The 27306-nt window shown below is 37.8% G+C and overlaps 1 protein-coding gene across 3 annotated transcripts in view; it reads left to right on the top strand.

Moving 5' to 3' along the window:
- The first annotated feature begins 1167 nt into the window (after positions 1–1167).
- Positions 1168–27306, top strand: part of LOC143744400 (ATP-binding cassette sub-family C member 5) — a 43468-nt gene continuing 17329 nt past the window's right edge. The window contains exons 1-17 of one of the 3 annotated variants that reach the window (XM_077235870.1): positions 1175–1481; positions 3174–3392; positions 3523–3703; positions 7651–7806; positions 10421–10568; positions 13304–13537; positions 13874–14047; positions 17257–17404; positions 21251–21399; positions 21498–21605; positions 22988–23338; positions 23538–23609; positions 24015–24139; positions 24236–24308; positions 24474–24677; positions 25805–25930; positions 26241–26352. In XM_077235870.1, coding sequence (XP_077091985.1) covers positions 3531–3703; positions 7651–7806; positions 10421–10568; positions 13304–13537; positions 13874–14047; positions 17257–17404; positions 21251–21399; positions 21498–21605; positions 22988–23338; positions 23538–23609; positions 24015–24139; positions 24236–24308; positions 24474–24677; positions 25805–25930; positions 26241–26352 — 2353 coding nt within the window. In that variant the 5' untranslated portion in view covers positions 1175–1481; positions 3174–3392; positions 3523–3530. Of the gene's footprint in view, positions 1482–3173; positions 3393–3522; positions 3704–7650; positions 7807–8009; positions 8165–10420; positions 10569–13303; positions 13538–13873; positions 14048–17256; positions 17405–21250; positions 21400–21497; positions 21606–22987; positions 23339–23537; positions 23610–24014; positions 24140–24235; positions 24309–24473; positions 24678–25804; positions 25931–26240; positions 26353–27306 lie in introns of those variants that run through there. The other 2 variants (XM_077235869.1, XM_077235871.1) reach the window with 2 other exon arrangements.

A 27306-nucleotide genomic window follows, 5' to 3' on the forward strand; every position in this document is an offset into this window, starting at 1 on the left:
AATGGCATTATTTTATATAAGAAATTAGTAACTCTTGATATCAAGAATTAAGTTTGTTTAAATTTATTTATGAAGAGCAAGATTCCCGCTGTTACTTTGACAGAAACCTTGAATTCATTCAAATGTAGTTGTGTCTTAACGTCTTCATAATGAAATTTCTTTTCACTAGTTAAATGTCACCATAGGCTACGATTTAAATTCAATTGTTGACATTGATTTCTTACTAAAATTCCAATTTCACATATCAGAAATACAATTCTTACCAGTAAAAATCATAATTTTTGATATCATTAATTACGTGGTTACTAGTAAAAATATACATTCCTGATATCAAGAATTCAAAGATCACTGGTTGAAATGGTACTTCTTAAAATCGGTATTTCAAAATGTTACATTAGTTATTACTGATATCTGAAAATGTATTTCTGATATCAATAATTAGGAGAGTAATTTCACATATCTAAAATGGCTGTCTTACTAGTAAAAATAACATTCACGATATCAGAAATTAAAATTTTGACTAGATACAATTCAACTTTTGACATCAAGAATAGGCATTTGCACTAACCATGTAATTACTAATATCAAAAATGACGATTTTTACTAGTAAGAATTGTATTTCTGATATCTAGTAAGAAATCAATTCTTGATATCAACAATTGAATTTGAATTGTAGCCTATGGTGATTAGTAAAAATACAATTACATATATCAAGATATAGTTTTTACCAGTTGAAATTTAATTATTGATATCATAAGTGATGAAGTCATTGTTGATGATATCAAAAATTGGTACTAATAGTAATCTAATTCCTTTTAAGAATTAGCATTTAGTGAAAACTGAATTGTTGATATTACAAATTCATATCCTGCGAAATATTACAAGACAAAACGGCTTTCCATACTGTAGACTCTGTCACTTTCATTCAGAGACATAGGCTACTATTAAAATGTGTTTATTCTCCGAGTTCTGCTGTTATTCCATATGTAGCAATGTTCTTCAAGTGACCGGACAGGCCATAAATAGTCTGGTAATCTGACTGTTGAAAAGATCACCACGTGCCCTTTCCTTCTCCTTCGTGTCTGGTTACCGTAGCGACGACCAAGCAAATCCGCGATTGGCTGCTCAGGCGTGACGTAGGATGCATTTAGGGAATTCCGTCAGCTGGGCAAGTGGCACGTTTCGAAACGCCGCTCAGGTTTGAGCTCTCTCTCTCTCTCTCTCTCTCTCTCTCTCTCTCTCTCTCTCTCTCTCTCTCTCCACCACACCTTAAAAAAAAACCTTTTTAAAGCGGTGAAACCTTTACACCGGATCAATGTTCATGGTGTGTGTGTTATTTTCCGAGAAGAAGATGTGTCATGTGCAGCAAGGGACCCAGAGAGCGTTGACTTACTAAATAAATAATTTATAACCTGTGGGAACATCCTGAAGCTGAAAGGAAAGAGGGGGGTGAAAATCTCGACGTGTTTTCTGTTTGAGATGTAAGTGACCTTTTTCCACACTCCAAAAGTTTTTATAAACTTGCAGAGACAGTTTTGTGTTGATTCTAATCTAGAAAACATTTGAACTAGTGGACGGTCAATGCTCAGGTTCATCATTTAATGACGTGCAATGTTTTTTAGAGGTAAAGGTAGTTCATAAAGATAGTAATCCATAAAGTGTCCCAATGATGGCAGAGAACACACAGTTCTAGCTGTCCAGAACGGGAACAGCCAGAAATAGAGGGAACAGGTGTGTGTGATGCTCAGATCAATGATTGAAATGATGATCATAAACTTTATTACTTATTAAACCTTATTTCTAATTACTACAGTTCATTTAGCAGACACTTAAAGTTCTTACAAGTTTAGTCTCACTGGATCAGGTTAGCAGAGGACTGGCTCTTTTTTCAAATCTGTTTTCGGTTCCAAGTGTGTGTGCATTATGGATAAATATTTATAATAGATTGAAATTGGGAATATAAACATGAACTATACACCTTATATAGGCCCCAAAACTGTTTACATATTTTTGTCCTACTCAGCTGATTGTTTGTATGCCTATTGAAATATGGAGTCTTCTGTGGAACATAACAATTATTTTTGATTTGTGTTAAAAGTGTCAACTCTCTTAAAATCGTGTTAATAGTACATTTGTTAGGATGCACCGATTCTTGACACCACATTTTGTCCAATACCGATATTTCTTTATATTTAAATGGTGATAAATCTAAATCCAAATTTTTATTTAATTTTTGAGAGCCTGATTACAAAAATAAAACCTCCCACCATTAAAAGCCATGCCCCAAGCACACAATTATAATGATGTTCTGATTATAATTTTATGTAGTCTATATAACAGACTTGCACTGCACATCTTGCACTTAACATGTATTTTCCATTTTTGTGGTGATTCTAATCATATTTCAATCAAATCAAAACCATCATGTCGAACATCTGAAGTGTCTCAGCTGAAGGAAGTAATCCATTATTTATTGGCTTTAATATATCAGCCAAATTTTCTTATCTGGCTGATAATGATAACAGTAAAAATGAATATATCGGCCGATATCAATATGGTGGCCAATATATCATGCATCCCTATTTTTATAGTTATTATGACAAATACATAAATAAAACCGCATTTCTTTGGAAAGCATGTTTCACACATTTTAAAATAGGACAACAGACATGATAGATTAACTGAATAAACCGACTTAAGTACAAAGAAATGCTTGTTCTCTCATATACTCTCATAAATGCTCTTAAAAGCTCATAATGCTCTAATGAAAGGAGAGCTAGAGTGGATTTTCAGTGAACAATGACTTAAATTTCAATTTGTTCCTCACAACAAAACAATCATATGGTTTCTGAATACTTGGAACATAGCGCACAGAACATGTAGGCTTGATGTTATAATTTTATGGTTTTGCTGTGCTTTATAAAGCTTGAAAGCCTCAGTCTCCGTTAATTATAATAGCAAGTTCAATTCTTGAAAATTTTGAAATAAAACTACAGGTTTGGTTGCTCATTTCTGCGTGAACTATCCCTTTAAAATTTCAAAATGTCCCTATTATCGTTGTTTACATTCATAGTCTACTATCGCATTGGTGATTTTTTGTTATCTATCACAGACTCTTTCTTGTATGGAGTGTAAATAATGAAACTATGTGGTTATCTTTCACTATCTGGCAGCCGCTGGTGACGTACACCAAGCAGATACAGAGTCACAGTGTTGCTGGATTTACCTTATCGTGTCTTATGCCCCTGATGGATCAGTGACAGGGTCAACACGCATGCGGCAAGCTCGAATATCCTCCGTCTCATGTACACGAGCCCTTGAGGCCTCTCACAGGCGTCTTTAAATAGATAAGCACTTTAGATTTGTAGGCAAGGCCATACCTTTAGAGAAAGGTACGCGTCACCAAACTGATATTAGTCAACAGATTTAGACATCCCCTCTCCTGCTAGTCATGAGCATGGATGGGAGCTTATCCCAAGTGTCTGAAAGTATTTAGCTGTTTTTTCTATTTGTGTTTGCTAGAGGTAGGTATGTTCCCAGATGCCCTGGCGGCCGCAGGACAGGTGGAGGGTTTGACACTGTCCCCTGCTCAGACTCTTCCAGACCCTGATGATGATGATGTGGAATTGGGAACTGAAATAAAAAGACGAGGCAGATATCGGCATAGCTTACAGATACTGAAGCCTTTCCGGATCACACACAAGTAAGTTCTTCTGGTTATTGTTGTTATAACCATATAAAATAAATATGTGGGCTGTTAACAAATGGGCTCAGACATTAAGATTAAATAAAATAAAAATCATATTTTTCTTGGTCTAAATATTCCATGCAGTCCCTCAATTAACTTGAGATCATAAACACTGCATGTATAATAATTATAGATGAATAATTGGATGCTGTTTAAAATAGTTCTTGCTGGAGTGCAGCATGCCACACTCAGGACAAGGTATTCATTTACTCATTTGACACATTGTTTTCAACAGTTAGACTCCCATATGCTGCATCCACACACACACACAGTCATATAACTTATTTAAAATGTGGAAGCTTCACTCCCTAGGATGTGATGGATAAATGAACATGGAAGGGCTTCCGCCTTTACATGAAAAGTGACATGTGGAGTCATTCAATATGTTTTAAGTGTGTACAGTAATGTTTTTTTATAGACTGGCTGTATAAAACTGTATAGCTTTTTTATATAACATTTTTAAAGTAACATGTCAGTTCATGAGTTGTCATTTGTGAGAATATTAGATCCCAATTATTTTATATTATTAGATAGTACCAATATATTGCATTATTATTTCTGATACTGTTTATTTTGATACTTATTTTGTATATCTAACTTCATGAGGACAGTCCCAATTTTCCCATTTGACAATATTTGAATAGATATTTTTATGTTTATGGACAAAATCTGTGTTTTTTTAATGTCCAGCCAAATGATCTAACAGAAAAAAAATGTATGACCTTTTTCTTCGAGGACAATAAAATTGCTTGTGATGTCACACACACACAAGCAGTGCGTAAGCGGAGCAAACTACAACAGGAGAATTTGATCTTTGTGAAATCTAACTTGCATGAACAGGGCCACCATATTTACATCCAAATAGTTCATCTACTTTGAACCCAAACCCCAAAATGAAGCTATAAGCTGCTTTTATCATTTGAATCAGTCACTTTAATTGAATAGAAAAGGTTTGTGCATGTCACTACATGGTTAACCTGCATAAAACTGACAGAATTATTTTTTTTAAATATAGTAGTTCACTCCAGTATTTCATGTTGCTTCATAAAAAGCCTGTATTGTAAAAGATTGTTTTGTTAAAATAAGTGGACCCACTTTATATGAAGTGTCTTTAACTACTCTGTACTAACATTTAAATTAACCATTTAATGCAATTCACTTATAGGGCCCTATCTTGCACCCAGCGCAATTGACTTTGTTCACCACTGACGCATGTATCATTCCTATTTTGCACGCGACGCACAGCGTACTTTTCCCTCCACAGACGCACGTCGTTAAATTAGGGAATGAACTTGCGTGGAATGAACGGGGGCGTTTCAGTGAAAAGAGGAGGCGTGTTCCGGCGCAAATGTTCCCTGGTGCTATTTTGCAGTTTCAGAAAACAATTCCGCCATAGACCAGGAAAAACCTAGTCTAAAGTCAGTGGCGCGTTATTCAGATGCTATTTTAAGGACGCATGCTTGGCCATAATGTAGCGTGTGCACAACGCGCATACACTTTGCTTCTCTCATTTACAAAGACGCAGCAGTTCCCATTTTTGCAAACCATACATAATTACAGGGAAAAATATTATCACACGAGGGAAATCATTGTGGTGTCCATGAAAATAGGCATAAATCTAGCTTACACATTTACCCAAATTATTATACGCCTGTTTAACCGAAGCTAATTTGGCCGGGTTTCTCCCATCCCTGAACAATGTCACTTCTGTCTTTTACGGCCCTGACGAGAACGTCGGTCTCTTCGGCTGTGAACCGCTCCTGGCGTGTGCCAAATTTACTTGCGTTTGATACTTGCGTTTCAGATTGTTACAATTTTTGTGTGCATATGTGTTTTTACAATGTACTTCTATTCTACCTGCATGTAATTACATATGTAATTAATTTCTGCAATTACATCTATCATTACACTGTCGACCCTTCCTCTACCCCTTAGTTAACCCAAAAAGTAAAATTATGTCATTAATTACTAACCTTCATGTTGTTCCAAACCCATATGACATTAGTCCATCTTCAAAAACACAAGTGAAGATCTTTTTAATGAAATCTGAGAGCTTTCTGTCCCTCCATTGACAGCTGTGAAACTGACACTTTGACTCTTCAAAAAGTTCATACAGAGATCGTAAAGCGGTTTAGTTCTAATTTTCTGAAGGGACTCGATCGCTTTAAATGATGAACAGATTGAATTTAGACTTTCATTCACATAAACATTGATCAGCTAACCTACAGAAGCTCAAGTAAACTTGCTTGAAGCTCTAACGTGCTGCGCAACACAAGAATGAACCTCATTGGTTCTTGCCAAAGCTCAAACGTGATGCGTAACGTGAGAATGAACCTCATTGGTTCTTGCTGAAGCTCAAATGTGATGCATAACACGAGAATGAACCTCATTGGTTCTTGCTGAAGGTGAAATGTGATGCATAACAAGAGAATGAACCTCATTGGTTCTTCCTGAAGTTCAAATGTGCTGCGTCACACGTGAGAATGAACCTCATTGGTTCTTGCTGAAGCTCAAATGTGATGCATAAAACGAGAATGAACCTCATTGGTTCTTGCTGAAGCTCAAATGTGATGCATAAAACGAGAATGAACCTCATTGGTTCTTGCTGAAGCTCAAACGTGATGCATAACAAGAGAATGAACCTCATTGGTTCTTGCTGAAGCTCAAATGTGCTGCGTCACATGTGAGAATGAACCTCATTGGTTCTTGCTGAAGCTCAAACGTGATGCATAACAAGAGAATGAACCTCATTGGTTCTTGCTGAAGCTCAAACGTGCTGCGTGACACAAGAATGAACCTCATTGGTTCTTGCCAAAGCTCAAGCGTGATGCGTAACACGCGGGAATGAACCTCATTGGTTCTTGCTGAAGCTCAAATGTGATGCGTAACACAAGAATGAACCTCATTGGTTCTCGCATGTCAAACAAACATGCTTGAGCTTCTGTTTACCACAACTGATGAGTTGATGAATGTTTATATGTGAGTAAAAGCCTGAAACAGTCTGTTCATCATATAAAGCGATCGTATCTCTTCAGAAAATATGGACTAAACCGCTCAATGTAATTTGTTTTTACGATCTCTTTATGAACTTTTTGAAGCGTCAAAGTTAAGTAGCTGTCAATGGCGGGACAGAAAGCTCTCAGATTTCATCAAAAATATCTTCGATCTCCGAAGATAAACACAACTCTTGCAGGTTTGGAACGACATGACTGTGTGTATTTAATGACAGAATTTTCATTTTTAGGTGAACTAACCTTTTAAACCTACCTAAACCACCAAACCTTTCCCTAACCTTACCCGTACCCCACTTCAAAAGCAGAAAAAGTGTTTTGCAATACAACATAAACACAGTAAGTACATTGTACATCAAAATTATTTTAAGTTAAAGACACCTAATATAAAGTGGGACCAAATAAGTTTATAGTGTATTTTCAACATGTTTTCTGCTAAATTCAGTGTGACAGACTACATCTACCTACCTACGTGGAAAGTGTGAAAACTGTTACCTGTTATTATGGAGTCAAAATAAACATAGACTACACACTGTAATTCTTTTGTGTAAGTTGTGAAACCGGAATATGTTTGCTATGTTGCCATTTGAACTCAAGTGACAGTCAATGAGGTCTTGATAAGAACGCTCTTATCCTTTTCTCACAGACGGCTCAATTTTTTACATGCTGACTGATAAAGAGCCACTGAACTTTTTCACTGCTCCCTAAGAGTTCTGAGAGGGACGTGCAAACTGCTGTTCAAACACAAGCGTGTGATTCATCTTCTATTTGGCCACATCGAGTAAAAGTTTTCTCAGTCTTCCTCTCGCGTTCAAGGTCACACCGTTCTCAGACATAGCACATAGCGCCTAGATGACTGATATGAGCCAAACTGTTCTTTTTCACCACCAGACATCAGCACCCTGTGGACAATGCAGGATTTTTCTCCTTCATGACCCTGCAATGGCTTTCCCCTCTGGCATGGAGCGCCCACAAAGCATCCTGTCTCAAAATGGAAGATGTGTGGGGTCTGTCTTGCCACGAGGCCTCAGAAACAAACTGTCAAAGGTGAGGTGCTGCAAGGTGGAAACTCTCTGATCCATTTTCAAGTTTCAGCGAGGTTCATTTACTGTCAGGTTGTGTTTGTCTGAATGTAAATACCCTGGAGCCAAGCCCAAGTTAGGTATCTCTCGCGCTTGTTTTCCAATGCTGAAACTAGAACAAGCCCAAGTTAGGTATCTCTCGCGCTTGTTTTCCAATGCTGAAACTAGAACAAACAGAACTATTAGAAAACACCTCCTGAGCCAAGGTCTCACAAAGGTGACGCCTTGATATCAAGAGGTTGGGTGTGGGAATCCCTCAAGTCACGGTGGGGAATGATGGATGCTCACCTCCTACACTCACACAGCCCAGAGAGTAATGGCAGGTGGGTGTTATTCATAGTAAGGATTAGACATCGGAGAGAGAGAAAGAAAAGGTTAGTCTGCACTAGAGGTCTGCGCGGGACACAATTTTCAGACCCGCTCCCGCCCGCTCCCGCAGTGTTCAGTCCCGCTCCCGCCCGCTCCCGCAAAGATTTGTCATTTTTAGTACCGCTCCCGCCCGCATCTGTGATATAATGTCCCGCTCCCGCCCGCACTTTCTGTCTGACGAAAGGTCTTGGGGAAAAAAATGCGTGCACACAAAATTCCTTACCAATACTTGGTAACATATTTATTGGTCCCATATTACGAACAGCATAATATTCACAACAGTACTTTATCTGAAGCACTAGAGGCGCTCTGTTCCTCGTCCATGCTGTCTATTTTGGACTTGAACTAGCTTTCGAATTCGAACTCGGAGCAGCGGGAAAGGAATTGTCTCTAAACAAGTGTGCGTAAGATTAGGCCCCGCCCTACCCGACAACATTCACAAGTTTAGGCTGCTTAAAACGTTTTTATTGCTGCCAATCAGAATCTCCCTCACAACTACAAATTATGTACGCTACTTTAATCATTTATATATTTTACTTTATACTCATATTTAATTTGCGGGAGTGCAGCGTATCATCCCTCCCGCCCGCACCCACAAGTGCACCTCATCATCCCGCCCGCTCCCGCAATGACCTTTAAAAATCTGTCCCGCGCCGCACTGTTTTGCGTCGGGACCCGCGGGAGTGCAGACCTCTAGTCTGCACCTTTCCTGCAGAACGGTTATGTCATTAACACGTGTGATCGGCGCTCCGTGTCCCTTTCGACTAAGCTGGCTCATTGGCGAGAATCAGAGGGGCTCAAAGGGTTTCTCGAGGACATGGGAACATGGAAAAGTACCTATAATCTGTAATTGCCTTTTCGCTTCACAGATCTGAGATTAATCCAAATTTGGTGGATGAATTGGATCAGGCTTTGATAGCATAGGCTGTGCCGCCTTCAATCAATGATCATATGTTAAATACTGGCACATGTATATGCCATCCAAATGGCTTGACAGCTATGCCTCAGCAACTCTGTAACAACCGGTGTCAGTTTTCAGTGTTTGACCTCAGGGTCTGTTTCTCCCGTTACTGCAGTCATGTCAGAGATAGCTGGGACGTGTTTATGGCATGTGTACAGGTTTGTGTGAGGTGTGCAGTGGATATTTTTCTGGGGTGTGGAACATAAAGTGTTATCTTCAAAACAGAAGGGGTCGGGGGCCTGCAAGGTTGTTGAAAATGTAAAAAAAAAAAAAAGAAGAAGAAGAAGATACAATTCACCAAGTGTTTTATCCTTGAGAGAGATTAAAGTTGTGAGTGGAATTTTTATATCAGTCCTTGAAAGGCAGCTGTAGGTCTATGGCATGGGAACAAAAAGCTCAAACTTTGGTCCTTCAGTTCAGATTGATTGTTTATTCTGTAGGGGAATTTCAACGTTTTAGAGGCTTTGCTTGAGTGTTTCAATATGATTTATAATGAATGTTTGGATGTTTTAACTTCTAAATGTGTGCCCAAAATTAGCTATTTTACTCAGTTTAACCGAAGACCAGAAATATATGGTGTTGTTTAACCCTTGAGGTTAAAATACAGAAAGTGTTTAACATGTAAATACTGCACATTTAGTAATTTAGATATGAGATAAGGGATAATATTCAGTCAACTCAAAAAAGGATCAGATGGAGGGATCTTGTATCATTCTGAATGAAATGAAATACGAGGATAAATGCATTTGATTAAGTAAGAGATACAAAATACATAAAAGTATTATACCACAGAAACCTAAAATTCTCGGGACAGCAGCATGTGTCCAAATTTCAATCTTAACCGTTCTATTTCATCAGAAACTATCTTAAAACAGGGCTTTAAGTGTAAAATACCAAACTTGTCCTTTAAAGTCTAGATAAAATAGAAGTTTTCTTTATCTTTTCTTCTGTATTGTGACTTGATTGGATTTTAATTGTGGGTGTAAAGCGACTAAATGATTGGAGAACTCCTGCATACGTCACCGGAGAGAAGTCTGTTGCTTTCAACGCAAAATCCAGTTATGACATTCTGATTAAGTCAAGACATTAAAAAAAAACTATTATAAACATATATGCATGGATGAATTGTACACAATAATATCACATTCATAAATAACAAAATAACATTTAGAGGTTTCATTAAACAGTCCACTCACTTGCTATGTAGTTTAAAACACAATGTGTTTGCATGATTTAATGCATCATTCAGACTGGAGTTGCTGTGGCACGAGGAGCTCAAGAGGCGGGGGAAGGACGGGCCGTCTCTGTCCCGGGTTTTCTGGAGGTTCTGTCAGACCCGTATGCTGGTGGCCATCTTCTCCCTGCTCATCACCATGGTGGCTGGATTTGTTGGACCTGTGAGTTCTAGTTTTCCTCTTTTTCCTTTTGACAAAACTGACCCGCTGGGGCCAGTTGCATAAACACTGCCTTATGCTAAAACTGTGTCTTAAGAACTCGTATAACCTGGGGCCGATTTCATAAATTGCCATTATGTTAAAACAGTGTCTTACGTTCTTGCATGACCCACTAGCATTTAGTCAAGGGGCATTCAGTCTTACTTTTCAGTATCAAATTTGGCCAATCTAAAAAAAAAAAATTGTACCTTAGTTAAGATGAACTGTTGATGAAAATTTATGACTAATAAGTTAATTGATGACTAAGTCTTCACAGTTTATTTGACCTTTGACCTGTTTCCCTATCCAGCCCCTAACCAAGTGTCACACCAAGCCAACGTGGTTACAAAAGCTGACTGTGTTGTCGGCTGCGTGCCGGCCAAAAAGCTGCGCTTGAACACACCAAAAAGACTAAATGCGACTGTCGTCATTAAAAAATGGAAACCAAAACTAGTACTGCAGAAATACAAACCGTAAACAAAGCAATGCTTGCTTACCATTTTGAATATCAATCACGCTGATCACTTTCTTTACTCCAGTCGGCCCATGTTATTATGAAAATATCCGTGCATTCGAATGCTCAGGTAAGATGACATAAACTAATAATAGCCTTCTGTCTGTACAGTTTTGACATCTTTGCTCGCTTTTATCATTTTTGCTTTTATTCTCGTGCACTGACTCGTTCACTAAGCTGAACACCCAGTCAGAGTTCTCTCTTTCACAGACGGCCCGACCGACGCTCAAAAACGGCCCGACATTGCCTGATGTTTGACCATCGTTTTGGTCTGTCCTGGCCTTTACAGGGACAGTTCAACCATAAATGCTAAACAAATGGACAATGTTTAAGAATCTTGACAGACTTTGTGCAGACCTCAATTCATAGTGTCCAGAGGCCTACAAGATCCAAAAGGACAAAAAGCATAATATAAGTAGTCATTATGACTTGTGTGATATATCCCAAGTCTTCTTTTCTAATATCTTTGTGTGACTCACTTCCTGTTTGGAGCGTTACAGTCAGCGATCATTATAAATTATTGTTGAATATAAAAATATGTATTTAAAGATTCTTTTAGTGTGTGTCCCATGGAACAAAGCAAGTCATACAAGTTTGTAATGACATGTGGGTAAGAAAATAATGACAGGAAGTTTGTTTATGGATGAACTGTGCCTTGTGTATAATAACGAATGTAGAGAGGCAGTGGATGCACGTCCGGTTCTTTCTGCTTCACATAGAAAACATAGCCTACCTGCACACAGTTATGAACAGTTTTATATTCAAGGGATACATACAGGTATGAGAGATTATATTTGCAGCTCATGCTGACTCAAAATTTAATTAATAATGAAAAAAAAGGTTTTTCATACCTTTACTTCAAACTAGTATTAATCCAGAGGATTGTGACGTGTGTCTGGATATTCCATGGTCCAGGGGGCATGTTATTCATATTATTCAAGTTATTGCCTGATGCTTTATTTCTCTTGCCAAATGAGCTTAGATCTTTATTCAACAAAGAGTGAGTTGGAGTTAGGATTAAAAATTCTCAAAAAAAAAAAAAAAAAAAAAACGCACATTTTTGATCTTATTAGTTTCACTATGAGGGGATTTATTTTGGTATAGCTAGGAGTTTCTTACTGCGACACTGTTGGGAGCGCAGCTGTTAATTTTATTTCCCCACACAAGGGCGCACATGCCCCTGACAGCACTCACTTAATAGCATTATCAGGGATTACATGTTACAAAATAGCACACTTATTTCCTTGTGTTTATTTGTTTAGTGTTGCATGGACCAGCTATTGTCTCTGCAGCATGCTAATTTATTTGCAGTACATTTTAATGCTCTTTTCATGTCAGAAATGAAACATTCCCTCACCAGTCCTGCCCAAATATTGAGTCAATACTCAAATATTATTATTTTGGCTTATTTTAGTTTCTGTAAGATTTTTATAAGAAGTCTATTATGTGCACCAAGGCTACATTTATTTGATCAAAAATACAGTAAAACCGTTAATAATGTGAAATATTGTTACAATTTAAAATAACTGTTTGGATATATTTTAAAATTTAATTTATTCCTGTGATACAAAGCTGAATTTTCAGCATCATTACTCCAGTCTTCAGTGTCACATGATCATTCAGAAATCATTCTAATATGAAGATTTGCTGCTCAACAAAACATTTATTAGTATTAATGTTAAAAAGAGTTGTGCTGCTTAATATTTTGTGAAAAGCATGATACATTTTTCATCTCACTTTTGATGAATGTAATGGGTCCTTACTGAATAGAAGTATTTTTTTAAACTGACCCCAAACTTTTAAATGGTATTTGGTCAGAGGCCTAAACACAATTTGATTTATTATTACTATTATTATTATTTTTATTAACTCTATTTTTGTGATTAAGTATATCCCCAATCAGGATCCAGGACCAGATCCGAATTATAATTTGAATGAAAATATTTTGAGACAGTCAAAGAAAAACCCTCTGTGTTTTCTTGTATTTTCCTTAAGCGGTACTTGATCCCATGACCCCAGCAGAATTCAGAGGATGTTTTGATACCATAAAACCTCAAAGCTCACCTCTGAAACCCTTCTTATGTCATTTAGATTTGGTTCAAATAATACATTTAAAAAAATTCTGAAAAGTCTTTGTACACCTGTCACCTCCCTCATCATCCTTGTTTTGCCATGTTATTCTCAGGCTCTGCTGGTCCGAGCCCTGCTCGAGTATTCTCAATGCTCAGAGGTAAAGCTGCTGTACGGCCTGGCTTTGGTCGGGGGGATTTTCCTCATGGAACTGACACGCTCTTGGTCTCTGGCTTTAGTGTGGGCTGTCAACTACCGCACGGCCGCACGCCTCAGGGGAGCCGCGCTCACTTTTGCCTTCCAGAAGATCCTCCGACTACGCAGTACTAAAGACATCAGCACGGGAGAGGTGAACTGTGTGTTTATACTCTCGTAATAAATACTAAACTATTCATTAGGAACAGCACTTTTGTAAACAAGATTCTTCACTAAGAATTAAAACATTGAGAGAACAGCTTCTCAGGTTATGCCTTGTTTACTCCAATGTAAATGAAAAATAACATCTGAGAGGCTTAATGGGAGGGTTCAGGTCCTCTATGTAGTTTTAGCCCACTTTTCATTGCTCATCGTGTGTCCTTTTAGCCCTTTAAATCCGAATTGGGTTTGTGAGGTCTGAGAGTGCTATATAGCATGGTGCCCCGTGACATGTTTTAGTTTTGAATGACTCATACTGTTACTCTTTCAGCTGGTAAACATTTGCTCCAGTGATGGACAGCGTCTGTATGAGGCGGTCTCCGTGGGCTGTCTGCTGGCCGGAGGGCCTCTTGTTGGAATTCTGGGACTGTCATACACCACCTATTTCTTAGGACCAACTGCACTCGTGGGATCAGCCATTTTTGTCATCTTCTATCCCACCATGGTAAGATAAGCACATCTAATGCCTTTGGTAATGAATTGAATGTATGTACTGCCTTTAGGATAAGTTAACACACACTGCAGCTGAATATGGCCAAAATCACAGTTTTGTTCCTTTTCCTCACATGTGACACATGTTTTCTAAGAGGACAGTTTGATAGCAAAAATCATAGTAATTGGATTTATGGCTCAATTGGACTGAAAAGACTTCATGTAAACACCTCAATCGATCCAAAGGAAATTTCAACAGGAAACAAAAATTAAGCATGTAAATGCTTGAATCAGCTGTCAGCCTCAATATATTTAAACAGGTGATATCATTTATGAATTCCTCTAGCTCAGGGGTTTCCAACCTTTTTTTCATTTGAGAGCTACTTTTTAAAAACGAAAGTGGCCGAGAGCTACTCATGTAAAACAATACTTAAATCTCTTAAATAATGTCTCATAACTCTCATATTGACAACTAAAAGAGTTTGTGTAGGCCTATATGTCACCCTTAAATGTCAGAGAAAAGAACTGAATTTTTTATAGAAAATTGTACTTTGCATAATATACTGTAAAAACACATAATTATAGTTGATTTTATAGTGCATCATAACTAGAGATTAAATGGCATGAAAATTTCATTTCATGATTATTGTGACCAAAATGATCACGGTTATCTCAGAATCCTGTTCAAAAAGTTATAATACTACACAATAAAATCAATTCACCAAGTTTTATGTCGAAAACCAGCAAATAAAATTAGCATCAATAATATGCACTTTTTGTTTACATAAACATTAAAATAATAGCATTAAAAATGATGGCCAGATTTTAAAGCAGTGTCTTGCAACATGTAATACTAACATGTACAAGTTCAAATGAAGTTGACAAAAAGGTTTTATAAAAAGATAAACCTCACATATTTCAGCCTTTAAATCATTTTTATAAAAATGAGTCAAAGATAAATTACTGACATTTACAATGCACATTAGCTTATCTTTTAACATTAATAGTAAAATGTGTTCCGATTTTCCCGTGGCGTCTGTCGTCGTTACTATGCACTGCGCTCTCCACAACGACAAATAACTTTAAGTAGCTAATGGATTAGCCACCGATAAAAGCTTTCTGTTACTCTGCTACAAGATTTATTTACGGAGAAGAGAAAAATACCCATAGTGTTTGGGTGCACCCCCATCCTTCATGTTGACTGAGCTTTCAATTTTGTTATGGAAAGGGTGAAGTTGATTGGTTGGTTCTTGTCAAATGATCTGCGGTGCGCTTGCGGCATTCTGAAAAAGTTGAGTTTTCATCTCGCTGGAAAAAATGAGTGCGTCGCTTCAATTATGAGTGCGCTTGCCGCGCGCCTACATTTGAAATAACGAACTTGAGCGCACAAAAGACGCGATATGTGAACGGCCCCTTGGTGAGCTACCAACAATCAGGCCACGAGCTACAGGTAGCTTGCGAACGACGTGTTGGAGACCCCTGCTCTAGCTGCTCTCTCAACCCATTACCAACTCATTTTCTTAAAACAGTTATGAACTGCTGATTACCAGACATCCTGAATATTGTTAATCAGTCCCTACAGCAAGGATTTTTTGCAGCAAATTTTAAAAACTGCAATTGTTAGGCCCCTGCTGTCTTTACTGTGTTCTAGCCTACAGTAGTTACTGTAACTACAGATCGATCTCTAATCTTACATTTATTGGTAAGATAATTGAAAAATAGTGTCTAAACGGCAATAAACTTCCAGGCAAACCACAGTACAGAAACAGCCTTGATTAAGGTTTTAAACGATGTGCAGGTTATTTGGGACTATTTCTTTTAGATCTGAGTGCTGCCTTTAACACCGTTGATCACGAAATTCTACACCCCTGACTAAAGAACTGGGTCGAGTCTATCAGGTCCTGTCTTAGACTGGTTCAGATCCTACTTAAGCAGCAAGAAATACTACGTTTCACTGGGTACCTACACCTCCAGGCGTTACGTCATATCTTGTGGTGCACCTCAAGGCTCAATTTTGGGTCCTCTATTATTTAACCTACACATGCTTCTTTTAACTGGTGTAATTAATCAATCAGTACAATTTCTTTTTCACCAGTGTGCAGTTGACATGCAACTCTTTCACTTGCACCAGATGCCCACACTAATTTTTCAACCCTGCTGGACTGCATAGAATTGCATAAAATTGTGGATGTCACAGAACTTTCTACACAAAGATAAGACAGAGGCACTTTTTATCACTAATGACACATGGAGAACATCTATTGATCCATATCTAAAAGCCAGTAATTGGGTCAAGACATTAGGATTAATGTTTGACAGCAGTGACCTCAGTTTAAAAAAGCATATTAGCAATGTTACTAAAACTGCAATATTATCACGTTTTTGCTGGGTTACCGAAGAGCTCTATTAAATTTTTACAAAGAGTTCAGAATGCAGCTGCACGAATGCTAACTCGCTCTAAAATGAGAAATCACATTACTCCAACACTCAGATCTCTTCACTGCCTATACAGATCCTCTTATTAGATTTTAAATGTCTTTATGGTACTGCCCCAATATACCTTTCATAATTTGTTGAATAAATATACTCAATAAAATACACTATGAACATCCAGTGGTAACTTGTTTGTTGTACCAAAAACACTGCCATAAAATTTATAGTCAAGTCAGAATCGAACTCATGAATGCATAAATTGAATAACTGGCATTACGCATATTGCGCATGTATTTAAAATATTAAAAACAAATCCGGCGGCACGGGTACTCAGTGGCATTGTCACCTCACAACATGAAGGTCCCTGGTTCGAGCAGTCCTTTCTGTGTGGAGTTTGCATGGATCATATATAGATTCTTTATAACCCTGCATAAAACATCCATACAAGCTAAAAGTTGCCTTAAACTTTAAGACTGGAGGTCAAAAGCTCTTCTAAACTTATGTAATAACAAAATATGAAGTCAGATTCAATTACATTATAAAATATGGTGATGTTATGATGAGCATGCCTGGGAAAAAGGTTTCATGCATGCAGCAGCAGTTTAGATGTCATTTGAGCCACATTAAAAAGTCACAAAAATGTATTTGAGCAGAAAATCTGAACATTCTGTAATTTTTGTGCAGTACATTAATAGTTTTACTCTGGGGATTTCCCTTTGAGTCAGGACACACGGTAATCTTGTGACTGGCCGTACAGGTTGTTCTTCACATAATAATTATTTCCCACAGATGCTGGCCTCCCGCATGACAGCGTATTTCCGTAAGAAGTGTTTGGTGGTTACGGACCAGCGCGTCCGACTGATGAACGAGATCCTGGGTTGTATTAAGTTCATTAAGATGTACTGCTGGGAGACGGCGTTTTCCCACAACATTCAAAGTAAGACAGCGCTCAACTACACCCACTCAGACAGTAGCACTGACTCAGTCACCGTCATTATATGCTCACTTCCTGTTTCTCAGAGCCCTTGGATGTCATAGTCTCCATGGAAATCAAAGGATCATCTTTGTGTCTTTACACTGCATTCAAAGGAACATTCTCCAGTTTCCTAATCCACTGTCTTGGCTCTGTCCTTCCTCGGTCCTCAGTCACTGAAATGTCCTGAGAGTCCCTGAGCTTCAAGATTAACTTACAAAGTGTTCAGCGCTCTTTATTCCATAATGCCTTTGGAGTGGTTTGACTTTGTTGAATGTTAGATAATAACGATTTGGGTGACGTGGATATATACTACCATTCAAAAGTTTGGGGTCAGCAAGGATGCATTGATCAAAAATGACAGTAAAGACATTTAAAATGTTTCAAATAAATGCTGTTCTTTTGAACTTTCTATTTTTCAAAGAATCCTGGAAAAAAAGTGTTATGATCTTCACAAAAGCATTCAGCAGCACACCTGTTTTAAACATTGATTATTATTATAAGAAATGTTTCTTGAGCAGAAAATCTGCATATAATTATGATTTCTGAAGATCATGTGACACTGAAGACTGGAGTATTGATGCTGAAAATTTTGATTTACATCACAGGAAAAATTGCATTTTAAAACATGAAAATAGAAAACAGTTCTTTAAAATTGTGTTTTTACTGTATTTTTGATCAAATAAATGCAGTCTTGGTGAGCAGAAGAGACTACAAAAACACTTAAGTAACCCTTTAAACGTGTTTGAATCATAGTATAGGGGAAAAAAATCAAGCAATCGCTTGTGTAATTCATAACATAAACCAAATATGAATTGTCTTTATTTTGAACAGTATATTTATTTATCAATTTTTCATTTATAACCTCTTTCTGTAAAATGTTTTGTTTAAAACCTGTCCTTGTACTATCCTTTTATTTTGTATGAAAAAAATGACGTTCAGAGATTTTAAGTTCAGTCCTAAACGTTCAAAAACTCTCTGTATATGTAGGCAATGGATCTTTTAAACCATTAAACTGGGACATACTTATTCAGTAATCCATTTTCACATAAGATATTGCCTGTTATGTAGCTGAGAAATGAAGGATGCATGGCCTTCTCTCTTAAATTTTTCACTTTTATTTGCATGCACTTATGAATAAAATATCACAACCTTCGTAGATTAAAATCTTCTATATCTAAATTATGGAGATCCAGCAATGTTTTCAGAGATTGCATCCAGTGCTTCTGGTTGTTTAGACCAGCAGCAAAACACTTTGGCCATGAGCCAGAGAGCGGCACTGAATGAATGTGCCAGCTTCCAGGCAGTCGGGAGACAAATATTAGTGCAGCAGAAGGAGGGTGAAATGGGGCACTTGGACACCATCCAATGCCTCACCATTCCCATCCCATTTATGATTACGATCTGTCTTCCGTTACAGTCACACTTCTCAGTGTTGCCGCCGGATTGGACATCGTTTGGCTCCTGTAAATTAGAAACTACATTGTAGGATGGAAACACAATAGTGCTGCATTCACACAGTAGGTTTCACTAAATATGGTTCTGTTCATACACCGTTCAGATTCAAGAGAGAATAACAAATGTATTATATAACCGAACTCCCTTAAGGCCGCTTCAATGCGTTTCTGCTGTTAAAAACGCAAGATGTAGGTCAGAGGAACTGAAAAAGTGCAAGGTCTAGAGACGCATTTTTAAAAAGTTTAACTTCTTAAAGTGACTTAGTGAATGCAGCGTTTTTAAAATGTGGTGTCATGCTAGAGACTCGAACGCTACGGTTAAAGGTGCAGTAAGCAATTTATGAGAATCATTGTTGAACACTGTAAGTGAACATTATGAAGGAACGACAAGGAGGAACAAAAAGTCTTTCTTCAAATCTCTCCTCCCTCATCATTAGTGAATTGACTGATTATCTACAAGTGTGTTTTGGTGCTCGGTCCTATCCACTTTCAACAGCGTTTCTCAGAAATCGCTTACTGCACTTTTAAAGATGCCATCTAGCATGTCTACATTGAAAAACAACGGAAAAGCAACGCAGTGGAATGGAAAAACACTTTCTGTGTGATTAGACGCTTTATTCTTCCGGAGTCACAGCTACATGCTCCTATTATGCTATGTTGTTTTGGAGACTCCTACAAAAGGTTTGCATGCATTAAAGGTAAAAAAAAAAACGTTCATTTTCTCATAATATACATTTGCACATCACAACATTTTCAACGATTCTCAAACAACTCGTCAGATGAATCAATCTCTCTAAATTGTTCCTTTCCGCAAGCTACTCTGCTCTGATTGGCCAGACAGCTCAGTCTGTTGTGATTGGTTAACCGCGTACAGCACGCACGTCGAAAAACAAAAACGACCATTGCCATAACAACGTCAGCTCTGCTAGTCCTGAGGCTTCCTACACCATAAATTAAACTCAGTAACGAACAATGACGTCGATTTTACCATATCAATCCGAGCGCGAGTCCGATGATGAAAGATTGGAAGAACTAGTTATTCAACCCGAACCTTTAGCAGGATGTTTCTCAGTGATGCACTACTCAGTTTGAGGTACATTATGAGATGTTGCAACTGTAATTCCTCACCATCCGCATTAACAAGTGCATGTCCATCAACAAACCGATTATTTTACTTGTACTTATTTATTTTTTCTAATTTATTGCGGTGAACATGTGGTAACTGTATCAATAACAGCATACATTAGCCGAGCTCTAGCTTGAATGACTGATGTAAACGTTGGTAAAACAAATCTTGCTCATTGCTTAATCTTTCCTCAAAGTAGTGAGAACGACAGACAATCTGCATAAATAGACAGTTTTAGGTAATAGTGGCCCACAGCTGATTAGCAGAAGTATTTCAGTAAGACAGTAATAATGTGAGTTAACCAGTTAGCAGGAGCAATATAAAACACAATATAAAACTCAAAAGTATTTTGAACACCATCTTTCAAGAGCAAGTGGTTTGCGAATCCTGCATTGAACTCCGAGATTTGAGAAGCAGTTATCAATGAAATAAAGGGAACAGCAAAAGTTTAGGATTATACTGCTGTGGTATCGTGGCAAAGATGGATTTTAACCACTGATTTTTCACATGCTCATCCTTGGACAGTGAAAAAAAAACGGGCTTTACCTTCACATTGTAGAGCACAGCGTCTTCTCCACATGATGCTGTCCAGCATCCACAGGAATCAGCTGCAGTGTTTGAGGTTCAGGTTTTCCCTGGTGTCTGCGCGTGCAATAAGTGGGCGGGCAATATGCTAATGTTTCGTCTTGACGTCACAACGAAACGGCTTATGACTTGTTTCAAAAACGATTCATTTCATTGACTCAGAGTCGACTCTTACAATTTCAATGGATTTTCAAAAATCCATAATTGGGGCACTTTTACGTACATTTTACATTTTACGTACATCAAGCGTACATTTTTTAGACGTCTGTCATGTCATTGAGGCATTTGGCATACAGTTAAAAAAACAATTCATCAATTAAATGTTTTCCGGTTTTTCACTCAATTTGTTATTTTGTTGATAAAAAAACGAATTAGAAAAATGCAAAATGGAAATGTTTTGGACCGAAATAAGTCTGGTTATTTGTATTAATTGTGTATAATTCTTAATATTTTTTGTATTATTATTATTATACATTTTTATACATTTTCCTATCACACAATAAGGTATTGTGTGGCCATAGATTGACAAAAGAAGATGAAGACCAGGGCAATTTGATAGTTAGTAGTACAGTTGTCAATCTCAAACCCTGACAGAAAACTGTTCTCTTGCTTCCTTGACGACTCCTCTGTTTGTGTCTCCAGAGGTCCGATCAGAAGAGAGGAGGATACTGGAGTGGGCCGGCTGTGTTCAGAGCCTGACGGTGGGTGTAGCACCAGTCGTGGTGGTGATAGCCAGCGTGTGCACATTCACTCTTCACATGGCTCTGGGTTATGATCTCACGGCAGCACAGGTTAAGCCATATTTCTGCTTTTCGCTTTCTATCCGAGGCTCCTAAACAACGAACTTGAACTCACAGAGACCTGTTTTCATTTCTGTCACAACGCTCAGGCCTTCACCGTTGTTGCTGTTTTCAACTCCATGACCTTTGCTCTAAAGGTCACGCCCTTGGCAGTGCGTGCTTTATCCGAGGGCTCCGTGGCTGTGAAACGATTTCAGGTCAAAAACACATCCACATCCACATAAGAACCAGAAATGACTGATCTGCCATTATTTACTCGCCCTAGTGTTTTTCCAAAACATGAATTACTTTCAGTGGAACACAAAAGAGAAATATGAAGAACGTCCAGATGGCTATTCTCCAGTAAAATGAAATGAATAGGGAATGGGAATCCAGAATTGACTAAAAGATTATTTAACCCTATAAAGCCTACTTTATCATATTGTATACACTAATTTCTAAGGCCTCTAAATTATCAACATGATCAAAACTTTGCCATAAAAAACTATTGTTGTAGAGGCGGGATTGTTGCATTAGACCAAAACAGTTGTATTGTTATTCTCAACTTCAAGATGAACGTTTACTAGATTTGAGCAACTTGATTATCCAACATTATTTTTTGAAAAAAATCATGTTAAAATGTGAGTATAAAATATGATCGAGCAGGCTTTTGAGGAACGTTTTGTTTATCTCTCAATCATCATTATTTTGCATTACATTATACCCCCCCCCCCCCCCCCCAATTAAAAACTAGAGAGCTTTGATCATAAAACCAAGCATTTAAATATTATTGGGAGATATAGATTGAAAACTTATTTTTTTATATGCATTTCATGTAAGTAGTCTGCTTTACTGTTATAAACATCTTATTGATTTACATTACAAGCTATCAAAACATATTTTTGCTCAGTTTGGGTCTCTGAATAAAACTGAGGTGTGTTTTTCCCTCCTTGAGAATGAGCTCCATATACTCATATATCATACTATATAGGCATACAAGCCTGATGTATGAAATATGATATTAAAAAAACACATACAAAAAAGTAAACTGTTCCCTTTCAAAAGTATTTATTTCATACGTCAAGCTTAAAAATCATCACCTCAATCATACTCAAATTCACTTTAAATCGCCGCACTGGACTACTTTTATGCTATTTTTGTGAGCTCTATTCACTTTCACAGAATTTCATGTTCAAATAACATGATGGAGAGTAAATAATGACAGAATTTGGTAAAACTTTAGTTTATGGTCCAATTCTCACTATTAAGTAGTTTCTTATTAGCATGCATATGACTAGGATATTGGCTGTTTATTAGTATTTATAAAGCACACATTAATGCCTTATTCTGCACGACCAGATTCTACATCTCTTAATCCTACCCAATACCTATTAACAACTACCTTACCAACTATTAATAAGCAGGAATTAGTAGTTTACTGAGGCAAAAGTTGTAGTTAATAGTTAGTTAATAGTGAGAATTAGACCCTAATCTAAAGTGTGACCCTGGATTGTTCTTATAGGAGAACTATTCCTTCAAAGTTTTGTTTACCAAACAAGTTTGATGTTCCCGGTGTTAATGACTCCACTTTTGCCCACAGAAGCTCTTCATGATGGAGGACAGGGAGCTGATCTCGGTCAAAACGGAAGATCCTAGTAATGCGGTGGAGTTTAAAGATGCAACACTGGCCTGGGAGAAGACCTGCGTCTCACAGGGGAAAAAGAGCCGAGTTCAGCAGAAAAGAGGAGGCATGAGGAGGCTTTTGAGGAGGGAGAAACTGAGCTTGTACATCAGCACAGAGGAGAGTAAAGGAAAGAGCGAGGAACCCAACGCAGAGCACCTTCTCACACACATGGAGCAGGAGAGCCCGCAGAGCACCATCTCCTCATCCCAGAGCATCCGACCGCCGCTGCACAAAACCCTGCACCGCATAGACCTGAGCATCCGCACGGTACTGTCATGGGTCATCAGCACCTTTTTACCATTCCATGTGTGGTTTCACCTTCATTAAGCTTTTCAAGGCTAAAACCTTGCCTGCACGAAAACTGAATAGAGGGCTCCTGTAGTTTTTCAAAACTTGAATTAAACTTACTCTATCGTCACATAATTTTACGTGATTTGACGGCCCGCTTTCTGCGCTGTAAACCCAGGGCTCACTGGTGGGGGTTTGTGGTGGAGTCGGCAGTGGAAAGAGCTCACTGTTATCTGCTCTCCTGGGACAGGTGAGAAATTACATGCACTACCATTCAAAAGTTTGGGGTCAGAATATTTTTTAAATGTATACTTTTATTCAGCAAGGATGCATTAAATTGATGAAAATAGTCAGTAATGACATTTAAGATGTTACAAGATTCAAATAAATGCTGTTCTTTTAAACTTTGAAAGAGTTCTTTTTTTGGAGCTTGACAGCTGTTGTTTTACAGAAAAGAGAAGCATTTCACCTTATGAGTTCTACTGAGGAAATAACAGCATATGGGTTTGGCAAGGAATTAGAGTAAATAATGAAAACCGTTTATTTTTTACAACTACCCCTTTAACCATCATCAACCAGCCTGGACATAAACCAGCTGGTCTTCTCTGCAGGGTGAAAGCAGATGTATAGGTTTGATTCTTCGCCTTCTGTCTAGATGACCCTTCTTGGCGGTTCAGTAGCTGTAAATGGAGGATTCGCATATGTTGCTCAACAGGCTTGGATCCTCAACGATTCCCTCAGGGAGAACATCCTGTTTGGAAAACAATATGTTGAGGAAAAGTAAGGAGCTTTATCCATGCATATGCAAGTTGTGCACACAAATGACTTGGGCCTTTCTTCTAAAATGAAACAAGTGTTGTGCTCATCTCTCACCAGGTACAATGCTGTTCTGGAGGCATGCTGTTTATTCCCTGATATTACTGAGCTACCATATGGTGATATGACTGAGGTATAATGCTCCTAATATAATCTCTGTCCTCGACAAACACAATCAAAGCACAAGGTCGTACAAATCTCACTTGTATGATATCCATATTACTTTTTCAATTGTAAATAGCCTTGGAAAAATGGTGTATAATCATGACTGTGTCTGTAACGGAATTATCTGCTGTAGATAGGAGAGAGAGGAGCCAACCTGAGCGGCGGCCAGCGGCAGAGAGTGAGTCTGGCACGTGCGCTGTACAGCGAGAGACCCATCCTTCTGCTCGACGACCCCCTCAGCGCCGTAGACACTCGTGTGGGCTCACACCTATTCCACAGCGCCATCCGCCCCGCTGCCAAGGGCAGGACTGTCATCTTCGTCACGCACCAACTGCAGGCAAGAGGCTTATGGACGCACGGGATGTGCAGCGAGAGAGCATAGACATGTGGCAACATCGAACTCGTCCACCAAGTTCCACTGAGAATATATACGTTTTTGAATCGAATATGGTTCATATGAGAGGCAGTGCTTTATTGTGAAGGCCGTTGTTAGGCAATCCTTTCAGTCATTACTATACTTATAATACAGCATGGCTTTTTATTTATTTATTTATTAAATATTTGTTTAAGCTAATACCAATAAGCCTTTTTGTTTATTTCATATGAATAAAATTTTTGTATTATTTATGTACAATTCAGTTTTATTTTAGTTGAACAAAATGTTAGTTTATTAATTTTACGTGCCCTTGTGATAAAAAAAAATCATATTTATCTTTTAGTAGCATTTTTATTTCAGTTTTATTTTTCATCATTTTAGTACTTCTTATATATCTTAAACTTATTTTATTTCAGTTGGTTGCCAAGGCAACATTTCTAATTTTCTTTTTAAGTTTCTATTTTTTTATAAGTTTAAGTTAATTTAAAAACATTTTTTATTATATTTCAGCTTCATTTCAATTAACAAAAACGATTGTTTTAATCATTTCAGTTAACAATAACACTGCCGCTAACTGATAAATTGCACACATTTAAATTCTGTTCAGTATTCTCTAAATAAAATGTAAAAAATTAAACACTTAAAATTAAACATTTTAAATGCTATAACATTAAAATGTGCATTATAAAAAAATATATATTTGTTTTGAGATTTGCTAAAGATTACTTAAATTAGTTTTAATTGAGCATTAGATGACGGAAAGGTAAAAAATATAGGAAATGAACTGCACAATTTAAAAGTCAACTATAAACCCAATATTGACTGTTACTAATATATAAAAACTGTTTAATATTAGCTGATAACTGATAATATCAATATGTCATCCCTATTAAAAATATGAAGATTTCCCTCAACACATTATTTTATTATATTTTATATCATTATTATTTTGTTATTTTTCTTTTTTCTTTAATGTCTTCTACTCTATGATATTATTATGCTTAGATTTAGGTTAACGTAACATAAGGCCTCCTAACTCTGTTTTATGACACTCTATGTCCTTTCCCCCGGGTGTGTTTATTCTACAGTACTTGCCAGAGTGTGATGAGTTGGTGTTAATGAAGGACGGACAGATAGCAGAGCACGGCACACACACCCAGCTGATGGAGAAAGGCCGAGACTACGCTGCCCTTTTCAACAGCGTGCAGCAAGAGGTGCGATATGCCGCCCACTGCAGCTCTGCCCTATGGGAAAACACCAGGGTCACACTCTCACCAAAACATCCTACATCACCCACTGCAAAATTCATGAACCACGGGCTGCAGAGCTGCTGGGTTTGAAATGTTAATTTACGCTGTGCTTTTGTAATTTATAGGTGAATTGATCTGTGGGAGTACTAGCCAAGGGACATTGTCACTGATCTCTGTATTAATGACCCATCAGCCGTTGTTCTGGCTCATTCAGTTGCGGGTTGCTCTTTACCAGGTCTCGCTCTTTCTCTTTTTCTGTTCATCTTTCATCCAGAACCTGGTGAGGAAGAACCTGAAAAACAAGCAGAGGGCAGAAGAGGAGAGCAGCCCGCGGGCCCTTCATGTCAATGATGCAGCCCAGCCGCACGCCGAGAGCAATAAAGGAGGTGAGGGGTGTTTAATCCAGCACTTCTCAGCTGGGTTTGCTGTGAATCTACATTGCATTTCAAGTGGTGACACCATTAACCCATTACCAGTACAAAAAAGGAACTTTAAGGAATGACTTTGGAGTCAAACACATTTGGAGGCAAAAACTGTATATGCATATGATTTAATAATGTATACAATATTTATGTTAATAATATGTTATTATAAATGTTTATATGAATATTATATGTTGATCATTTAAAAATTTAATTTAAATTGGCAGTCAACAAAAATACATTAACATAACATGACCATGACATAAGGTGAATAGACAAAAATTTGACCAAATGTTTACTCTACAACGATGTACTAAAACCGATCCCCATTCACACGGATCTGTGCAAATAACTAAAAAGCCTGTTTTACAGTATGCATGCCAGGCCAGTAGTTGTCGGTGTCATTTTGTCAAGAAACGCCCCACGAACATGTAATACGCATCCGTGAACATAATACGCGTACGCATGACATCACCCGTTTTTACAAATTCACGTTTTTGTTGTTTACACAGTCAATAAAGGTAACCTTGCAATCTGAAACCCGTTTTCAGGCCATCAAAACGCAATTGTCGTGTAAAAGAATGGCCAAAACGTATAAAAAGTTTCCTTTTTTCAGTTGAAAATTGTGTCATGTAAACACACCCTCAGTCGCTATTTACTTTTAGTGCTTCGAGAGAAAACACTTTTAAAACAAATCTAGGTCTCTGCCCAATGCAGAAACGAACAACTCGCTCACATTCGCTGATCTGAAATGATGCAAACACAAGCCTAGTTGATACAAACATCCCATGACTGTTATACTAAATAAAAACCACCCAGCAAATAAGTTAATCTTTTGTAGTTTGTTCAGATGTTTGGCTAGCCAACGTGTGACCTATCTTGGGGTCGTGGCCAATAGCAGTTGAGAAGCGCTGGTTT

Source organism: Siphateles boraxobius, unplaced genomic scaffold, assembly GCF_051911475.1.
Source record: "Siphateles boraxobius isolate OS27281-9 unplaced genomic scaffold, OSU_SipBor_1 2, whole genome shotgun sequence".
Lineage (NCBI taxonomy): Eukaryota > Metazoa > Chordata > Actinopteri > Cypriniformes > Leuciscidae > Siphateles > Siphateles boraxobius.